Consider the following 10,064-nt stretch of genomic DNA (forward strand, 5'->3'; position numbering starts at 1 on the left):
TTAGGTGTGTCAGATGAAACTGTCACAATGCTGATGCTGGTTAGCCTAACTTAACAAAAATGCAATAAAGCAGCAGGTACAGATACTGGATGATTCACTAAACAAATCAAGCTAAGTTACTAATGAGAATAGTGAGACTGAGCAGTGCAGAGATGTGTGGTTTCACTAACTGGTAAGCAACAGCTCACTGTTGTCCTTTTAATCTAATGAGTTATGACAATTAAGTTAATAAAAAATCTATTTATAAACCATTCATAAATCCATATAAGGGTAGTCTTTTTTGTGAAGCAGTAGCAATGTGTTTGGTGACCAGATTCTTTGGCGTTACCCTGTCTGTTCGATTGGTACCTGTCGTACCATAGTGGTATTAGGGTGGCAACATCTATCTTTAAGTTAAATGCCACTAATTCAATTGAAATAGAATAAAGGTGTGCTTATGATGAGTGTTCCTCTTTGACAATGCTGCTTTTTGACATAAGTTGATTGTTTTTGATGGACTTATTTAGCATGATGTGACTCACTATTACTGAAAACTTTTATGATTGTAACCTTGTCTCATATCACAGGAATTCACCACCTGATATAAAGTTCAAATAATGTCTTTGTCTCATTGCAGCGAAGCATCCAAGTCACATTATCCCTTCATCCTTCACACCTCGCCACCAGTCAACACATACACACAGGACAATTAAATATAATCCATCTGCTTTACTCTCTGTCAGTATTTACACATGATCATTTTACAGCAATATTACTTTAGATTTGTGGAATTTTAATCATTGTTTACCTATCAAAATTATACAAAAATAAAATAGCATCTGGGTTTCTTCCCTAAAAATCACAGCTGGCATTTAGTCCATTTTTGCTTTTTGCTGTGCGTTAGGAAGAGGTATGTGATTTCCTGTTCCGCTTTGCACGACGTGTGGACGGAAATCGGATGAACTCAAAGTGTTTGCTTTGGTCCGTGTTGGGGAAGGGAGGCGGGCCCGTGTGGAGCCTCTTGATGAAATGGACCTCTCTCTGGTTCTCCCTCGTCCTGGAGGCTTTGATGGGCCTCCCTTTCCTGGTGAAAGCCACATACCAGCCCTCATACTTGGCATTCTGGAAAGCCGTGTAATTGTTCTCCAGGACTATCTCTGTGAAGATACAATCCCTGCTCCGGCCGTTGGGCTGCGTGAGGAGACAAGACAGGTTTCTGATGTTAGACTAGCTGGACAGACACGTACTGGGGTCATGTGACATTGTGACATTGATGTTGTTGTTCATATCAAACATAAATGATAATCTCATTTCAAGAGTGAGCAGCTATGGTACCAACATGCAAGTCTTCTGATCTACAGGAAGAAAGTCGTCAATCCAAACATTTCCTTGTTAACACAAAAGCCACTTTAAAGTGAGACTATGCAACATCTAGAGGAAATGACAGAGTCGTCCTTTGGAAAAGACAGGTTAAAGCAATCAAACACATTATATTTAACATATTTAGGACTTTTGCTGTCACATTATTACAATTAACATTTAGCACAGGACACATTCTGTTTTGTAGTCATTTGACTGTGTCCAGAGGAAACACAATCTGTCCCTGAAGCTCACTAGTTAATACATTATATCTAATTTGCTTAACAAATAGTTTTTGTTCCCTGTTTTGTTACCTTTGGACAGAGCCAGGCTAGCTGTTTCCATCGGTTTCCAGCCTTTATGCTAAGCTAAGCAAACAAGCTGCTGGCTGACTCTTCATTACATCATCAATGTTGCTCATTTACATTGAACCAAAAAGCCATCATAAAGTGTCTTAAAATCAGAGGCATGACAAAGGGGTAGAGCGATAATGTTCCCGCCTGCTCCATGTTCATATACCTTTTGAGTAGAATAGTGCAAAACACTTATGCCTACAACAGGTTGTGTAAAAGAGGCTAGTGGTATCAATACTTTTTGCCCCTTTTCCATGCTGTGATGCACAAACACTGTAAACACACCTGTCAGACCAGCACAATGCAACAACAGCACCTTCCACCGAGAGCGAGCTGAAGCCCCACATTTGAAAACATGGTGTGCTTGAACCCAGAGGCGACTAACATATACTATACTGTTTGGGTTCATGCAGCCTGTATATACGTCAACTAGCTGCACATCTTCGTAGTTTGAAGTTGAGTTGCGAACTTTAAAGTGAACTCTCATCCGTACTCATGTAGTGTAATTGAGGACTTATGTAACATCTTGTGTGAATTTTGCAGCCACACCTTCAGTCCTGATGAGAAATAGATTAGTGACTTCATGACATGTCAGCCAGATATGTGGACCCATCTTTTCCATTTCCATGAAGGAAATGGACATTTGACTTATGACCAAATACACAAGCAGTGCATGATGGGATGGTGCTTTCCCCTCCCTCATTGTCAGCTGTGGTTGCTAAGACTGAGGGATGTCACTGAGGATTTCTTGTTTCCAGCACATCATGTCCTGGGGTGAGTGACACTGTCAGTGGACTCGGCTTTAGTACAACAGCTCTCAGCGTTAGTGAGAGTGAGATCTGATGAGGTGGTTACAGATTGATCTGTTTTTGATTTTGTTTTGTTTTTACTGATCCCTATCACAGTATCCATTCAAAACTTTTCCATGGTGATCCTTAAAAACTAAGATCAACACACACACTTTAAATGTTTCTTTCTAAATAAATACATTGGGATGTGTATCATACCTTCCCAACGAGTTTCCCCTTCCGGTTCATGCAGAGGTAACGCCCACTTTCTGCGCCTCTTATCCTCACTCGACTGCCAAACGTATCCGTCTCAACAAACAGACGAGCTGCCAGAGAAAAACAGAGGAGTCAATACACCAAAAAAAAACACAATTGCATGTTTTTTCTTTATTCTATTCAAGTGTCTGTTTGTATTATCAAGAGTTTCAGGTGATATTCTATACACTCAATACAGGCAGTCCCCTTGGCGATTATTATTTTGACCTTTATTGTGCTGATGTTCATATTATGTACAACTTTACACTTAACTGCACAATATTTAAGGTCTGTATGTAACATATTTCCATAGACAACAGTCCGTAAAGTTAAGATGCCAATTAGTTTTTACAAATATGAGTTGAGTTGAGTTGAGTTGAGTTGAGTTGAGTTGAGTTGAGTTGAGTTGAGTTGAGTTGAGTTGAGTTACAAATATGTTATAATTGTGTATGTGACCTATTGTTTTCCAATTAGACTGACAGAATAAACAATTGAGTTGGTGAGAGACCTGAGGCATTCACTGACCAGGTACGCCTCCTTAAATCACCCCTTACACGAAACAATTAAACAGATGCAGCTGAATGGCTGAACATTTAAGAGCTGCACTGGAGGCCGAATAAACATCCTCAGTTGAATTTGTCCTGCAGTTAATTATGGCCATTGAGCATTACAACAGCCTTGTGTATTAGGGTATAGAGACAAAGGACTTGCCCTAATCAGCCGCTAATTTGCCAGACGATAGATTCATGGATACAGCAGGGAGGCTGAATTAACATATAGGCCCTGAAAACACCTCACAGGGGGAACAAGAAGGCTGGAGGTGAAACTGTCAGGGAGTGCTGCCCATTGTGGTGACTTCTTTGTATGTGTGCGTGTGTCTGCAAATCCTCTGATTTCTAACACATTAAAAATATCAGACCAGCTCTAGTTTGTCTCTCTACCACACATAAGTCACAAAGAAAAGGTTCATATTCCCTGACAAATACTTCTTGAGCAATAGTCCAATATCTTTAACACTGAAAAACATGACAAATAAGACAAATTAGTAAAAAAATGTGATTATATTTTCAAATCCAGCAAATGATGGCATGCATGCAATTCATTTTCCCTGATGAAGATAAATAATAGCTACATCCATATCATGGCTGTGTCACTGACAGCTGCCTAAAACAAAAACTTTCATATACTAGGCCTATCATAATGTTTCATGCAGATGTCCAAAAGGACATTTGGAGACTTCTGCAGAATCCGTAACACCTTTTGAGAGTTTTTATTTTACAGTAACATGGCTCTGTAACTGCCATACAATAATTTAAAGGAGGAAAAAAGTAATAAAGACAAGAGGATTCATCTCCTACATCTCCCAACTAAGACCTACAACCAATGCCAAATGTGGTGCAAGGTGAGCATCAGTACTAGTGTCAGTTCTTACCGTACATATTTCCATCCTCAGCTGTGGCGGTGACCCTTTTGCCCTGAATTTGGACATGCTTCCCGCTGGTGCGGCTGTAGAGCTGGTACACCCTGATCTGTCTGCGGCTGAGCTGGTCCGTCACTGCGCCCTGCGTCCTCACATACTGGTTAAAATTAGGAGACGGGTGATTCTCCCCCTTTTTATGTAAAGGGAAAAATAAAATACATAACTTTTTCTTTCTAATCTGGGTTAAAGAAACGTGTAGCCATTTTTTTTTTACAACAACCACAGCAGGTCGAAATTCCCTTTATAACTACCAGAGAAGTAGCCTTGGCTTTAAATTCATAATATAATAGGATAATAACTCAGTTATAATAATAATAATAAAAAAAAAATAATAAAAAAACTTTTTACTGATTCTATTTATAGAAATAATTTATCTCAGAGGGTATTTACCTGAGCATGGCACCACAGCACGAAGAAGTGAAACGATCTGCAACAACAACAAAAAGAGTTGTTATTACTATATAAAGACGTCATTTAGTGGCAATAGTAATCACAGTTTAGGATCTGATCCGTCGTCTTACATGTAAATACAGCGCTGGTTGATTCCATACATCCTCCTGTTTATTTCATCCGATCAAGGAGCTGGACGCGGTGAGTAAATCCAACGGTGCTTCCACTGTGTTGCATATGCTCCTCTGACCTGTCCATCCACAACAAGTGAGTCTCTGGTGATGATTTTAAAAGAAAAGCCACCGACGACTTATTCCCGTCACATTTAGACTTTCAAAACCTTGGTCCAGCAGACTGAGCGGCGAGGAGCTCTTCACAAGATCCGTGCAGCGCATCAAAACCACATCCATCCATCTTAATCACTATATTACTATTATTTTAAACGATTTTTTTTTTTTTTTTTTTTTTTTACATCACTGGGGTGAAAGGTGACGGGTCCTGTCCGCTCGTGTTAATTCCAGGTTTTGAAAAGCCCTCTGTGTCACCGGGATCACACTGCTCTCTGGTTTAATGTTGAAAGCCAAAAGTCCCTCCCTGGGTCTGCCTGCTGTGGGTGGGCACAGCCGCAGGGCTACAGGAGGAACACAGATGCGCAGAGAAGAGATTATTCACGTTTTTAAGACGTAATGTCACGTCAAGTTAAAAAAGAAAAAAGAAAAAAAAAAGGGAAGTAGCCTATTAGCTCTAACTTTTATTCCCTCTTCCTCTCTAATGCCGACCATTACTGCAGCACTGTATTTAAAAGTGAAGGAGAGTAATGGCACGTTATGGGTGTGGCAATTAGGTGACCCCCCCCCCACACACACACACACACACAAAATCACACTTCCCTTTTATCTAATGTTGGCTGGCCTCTTGTAAAAAGAAGGCGAAACAAATCATTCAGACAAATAGGCCAGTTTCACCTTCACATAATGAGCAATCAACATCAAGAGATGAGTAGGGCCTTTTGTGAACCATTAATTAATTAATGGGAGGAGAGAAGACAAGAAAAGACATTATTGAAATTAAGTTGACTGAAGTGGAAAAAGAATACAAAATAAGAGGCACTGTTACTGTAAATACAAATGCAACAATAAGTGTTGTAATTGCACTTGTCTGAGGAAAAACCTACTCGTAAAAAGAAGAAAAGAGGTTGATAGTATCATTGTGTGCCTGTGGACAACAGTGTAACATGAAGCTTCAAGTGCTTCCACATCTTGCCCTTCTCACGTTCTTTTGACCCCCGACGCCCCCGTCTATAGGGCACTAAAGTGGTAAAATGCAGCAGAGACATCTCTGACTGGAGCCAGCAGCAGCAGCAGCCACTGGGTCCACTTGTTGGTGTCACTTCTTACTCTGAGACTCTGTCAGCACATCGGCCCATCTTCTCAAAACAGTCTGTGTTACAGTATTATGATGTGAATAATGTGTAGAGACTGAGAGGCCTGATGTGTTGTAGGTCTAATAGCCTATAGCCTAGATAGATAGATAGATAGATAGATAGATAGATAGATAGATAGATAGATAGATAGATAGATAGATAGATAGATAGATAGATAGATAGATAGATAGATAGATAGATAGATAGATAGATAGATAGATAGATAGATAGATAGATAGATAGATATCCTCTTCAGTATCAAGGCACGACTATAAATGCAAACAACACTGACCGACTGAGCGATCAAGTTACATCATGGCCCGGCTAAATGCCATGTGACTGAGGGATAAAGCTTCACCATTAGCAGTGTTGCTTACTTAGCACCTTTGTTGCTAGCCAACTTCACTCCACAGACCACACGGCAGCTGACATGAAGGAGTTTCTAACTTTCTCTCTTCTGAGTGATGATGTCACAGTAAATCTGTCTGAAATGACACCTCCATCTTTGTCTTTGACTGATGTGTTGTTGGGGTGATGTTGTCGGACGACGTCCTGGATCTAAAATCAGGGTTTTAGCAGCAGATTGGAAGCGAAGTGAGAGCAGCTTCAGAGGTAATTCAGTACAGAAAGGAGCAGAGGTCCTGACCTTGTGCTGTTTAGCTTAGCGGATACTGACCAACTAGACCATACAACCCAGCCCAACTTCTCTTTTTTTTCTGTGGTGCCCATTTGTGCCAAGCTCCAGACAGTCAGGTGAATTGGGAACGCTACTGCAACTCTGTTGATCTGGCTGTATCCATCCTTCTATCTAGGTCTAGTCTCTTTTGTGAAGTAACCGTCCATCCATTGTGTTCCTCCAGACAAATCCAAATGAGATGGTTTGTCAGTGCAGCATGTGATGTTATCTTGTCAGCCACTTATTTAAACAATTTTGATGTCTGGCATATAATATAAAACACATATGAATCTGATTTGCCCATCAATTCCAGGTCTTTGAATCATAATCTTTACCTAACCCTTACAAATAGCCTAACATGTTTGTTTGTTTTTTTTGTACACACAAAGTGGAGGGATATAGAAACAGGCCACAAATGTGAACATCACAGCACAAGTTTGATCATCTTCAGTTTGTGAACCTGATGCAGAGATGTGAGGATGTGTGTAACCCGATCATATTTATGTGTGTCTCTGTGGCAGCCACTCAGGCTGCGACAGAAGACCTAGATGTTGACAGACATGCAGGCTGAACAGGTGAGGCTTTTAGCCCCGCTAGCAACACGGCTCAAAGGATGGCAGTGTCTGTCTCCTGGTCAGTCCACCACTTTCATCTGGATTAAAATATCTAGATATGTGTATTGAATGGTTGGTTGCCATGTGTTTTGGTGCAGATAACCATGGTGATGAAGGCTGATGACTTTGGTTGTACCCTGACTTTACACGCAGGGTCACGATGAGGTTAAGTAAGAAATAGCATGCTAACCTAAAGTTACTTCTGCACTATGACATTTTAACATTAAAAAATACTACTACATGTTCTCTGTTCATAGTATTCTCTTCAACTAATCAACTGCAGATCTGCAATCTGTTTCACCTTTACTTCTTCTGCTTTGCTCATTGTGTGTGAGTGATCGTGTGATGCATTTTAAGCTGTGTTACTATGGACATAAAGATTATTTCTGAAATTCTAGTATGGACAGAAATCATTTTCATAATATGTGAAAACATATGATAAACATGATATCATGATAAACATTATCTTTGCTCAAATTCAGCGTGTTAGTATGCTGATGACAGAGCTGCCGTTGATGACAACGTTTTTCTGAACTGAAACTGAAATGTCTATGATTTGGACAAAAGCAACAAACAGCTTGTGGAAAATTGATCAATTGTGAATTACAGCTCATCTAATGCCCTAATATTGAAGGTAAATAGACTACAGGTGTGGACAGTAGGGTACATACCGCTAAAACAACGTTTAGTTCTTGAGACTTTAAATTCACAGTTGCAGTTTTCTAAATTCATTACTTTAGAGGTAGTTTTTTTCATGTGCACTTTGGTTTATGATCATTTTCAGGATGTGCTGTGGAGCAAACACACTGAACATGTCTACAACAAACAGTTGGAGATGGACATTCAGATAAACAGCAAAACTGCACCCTGCATCGGAATTATATACAATTTCAGATCATCTTGAATAGCCGTATATCTCACATAATCATAGACACAATATCTATCTGTTTCTACACACTTAGACATTCTTGAGTGGCTTTCTAAGACTTCAAAACAGTGGACCCATGTCCCACATAGCTCAAGTCCTCCTCAGGGTCACTGTTGTTCCAGGGACAAGTGAAAGGAGAACTGGTGGTCTCCAAACAGCTCTGACCACATCGTAAAAATCTCCGCCATAAAGAGCAACTGGCCACTCTTTCTGACCCTGCGAAAATAGCAGCAAGGGTTCAGAAAAGTGGGTGGTCTCATTTATGAATGATCAAAAGAAGAGAAAAGTAGGAGACAAAAAGACAAAAACACTGCAGGGTTCATGTGGATGAGCGGTCCGCTCCTCAGCAGCAGCAGCAGCGGCTGTTCTTGTCTTTCACGTTCACAGTCAGGTCACTGCTCATGGCTGATTCCTGGGAATGTGAACCTAACAGTATCAGTGAATGTACTTCTTCATGTAGATGAACACGGTCATACGCTGAGAGGTGAGAATGTACAACTCTGTGCTTATTACAAAGGCTGTTGACCCTAAGGTATCGCCCTGCCATTTGCAAGCTGACCATTTGAGCTTGCCAAATTTGACACAGCTGACGCAGGCAATAAATTTGAACTAGTTTCCCCACCCCCCTTTATCCATAATGAGTGTTGCCCTGCAAAGCCTTTGAACACAGGGACACAAACACACTCGTGCACACACACCAGCAATCCTAATGTGATAAGCGTGGGATAAAGTTGTATCATATGATGACAGACACGAGCGAGCTGCAAAAATGTAAATTTGTAGAAATGTGTAATCACGACTAAAACTGGGATGCTGGAGATATGTAAGACCTAACAGGAGACAGACAACATTGTCGGAGTGACCAGACTGTGCAAATCCCCCTGAGCCCCTGAGCATTGGGATGTCCGACAGGTGAAACCCAAGTTGCTGATCTGTGATTAACACCGGCCAGTTGTAGACAGGCTCTGACTGCTTCATACACAGGCCAAGAAGCTGGGAACATGTCAGACTTCAAAACTAATAAAGTGACTCACACAACTGCCCTTCTCCGAGCTGCAGACACCGAAGGGGGTGGGGGGCAGTTACAAGAGGTGATGGTAATGAAAATAGCCGCACACTAGCCAACTACACTGAGACTACAGAGTCAGACAGGACCCAGCATCTGTGTTATTTTTAAGGAGCAATATATCACCAAGCAATGAACATGCTCAAGTAGCATATCCAACACATGGAAGGTCCGAGCTGCAGTCAGGTCCAGATCCAGATCTAGGGTCCAGATCTAGGTCCAGATCCAGGTCCAGATCCAGGTCCAGATCCAGGTCCAGATCCAGATTAGGATCGAGATCTTTACATTAATGGTGGTGACACAATTGCTGCTACTCTAAAGTCAGAGTTGAAGTTGCTGAGAATCATCATTAGTTTGTCATTAGTTGTTAGTTGTTGTACCGAATATTCAGCAGATTTGGAGGCACTATTACACTACTGTATCTGGAATTTGTCTATTTTATTGCTCATGAAAACATGTTGTCATGGAGATTTAGGAAATGTGGGATTTGGCCTCCTAAAAATTTCCTTTCTGTACAACTACATATACATCTATATATAAAATCTGTTTTGATGGACACAAAACTGCTCATTGCACAGATGACCTCTTTATGTCCAGACTGTACACAGTCAGCTGACACATTACAGGACAAACATACATCATCTCAGTCTGGTGTTGTTCTACCATGAGATCCATGAGATGCCGACACATTCATTGCTCCAAGTCTCTGAACTGGATCTCCTTCATCCTCCTTGATGTGATGATGATCATAAT

General features: G+C 40.8%; 1 protein-coding gene across 2 annotated transcripts; it reads right to left on the reverse strand.

Annotated features, from left to right (window-relative positions):
• Positions 1-688: 688 nt before the first annotated feature.
• On the reverse strand, positions 689-5,236 carry fgf17 (fibroblast growth factor 17). 2 transcript variants are annotated; one of them, XM_085786335.1, is made up of 5 exons: positions 4,736-5,236; positions 4,605-4,641; positions 4,167-4,344; positions 2,699-2,805; positions 689-1,170 (listed from the first exon to the last, which is right to left on the reverse strand). In XM_085786335.1, the coding sequence occupies exons 1-5, from the start codon at positions 4,765-4,767 to the stop codon at positions 880-882; spliced, it is 645 nt and encodes a 214-aa protein (XP_085642461.1). In that variant the 5' UTR covers positions 4,768-5,236; the 3' UTR covers positions 689-879. The 2 variants fall into 2 exon arrangements, with proteins under 2 accessions (XP_085642461.1, XP_085642462.1); XM_085786336.1 differs by having other exon boundaries at positions 4,167-4,311; positions 4,736-5,144.
• Between the last annotated feature and the right edge of the window lie 4,828 nt (positions 5,237-10,064).

This window comes from Trachurus japonicus, chromosome 9 (assembly GCF_045865225.1).
Source record: "Trachurus japonicus isolate A0001 chromosome 9, Traja_1.0".
In the NCBI taxonomy this organism is placed as follows: domain Eukaryota; kingdom Metazoa; phylum Chordata; class Actinopteri; order Carangiformes; family Carangidae; genus Trachurus; species Trachurus japonicus.

What these genes read in the sequence shown, in the direction of transcription:
- fgf17 (XM_085786335.1), bottom strand. Translation starts at nt 4,767, where the DNA reads ATGTATGGAATCAACCAGCGCTGTATTTACAT. An exon ending in TGAGGATGGAAATATGTACG is followed by an intron (nt 2,806 to 4,166) that starts GTAAGAACTGAC and finishes TTTCTCTGGCAG; the next exon opens with CTCGTCTGTTTGTTGAGACG. An exon ending in AGGGGAAACTCGTTGGGAAG is followed by an intron (nt 1,171 to 2,698) that starts GTATGATACACA and finishes CTCCTCACGCAG; the next exon opens with CCCAACGGCCGGAGCAGGGA.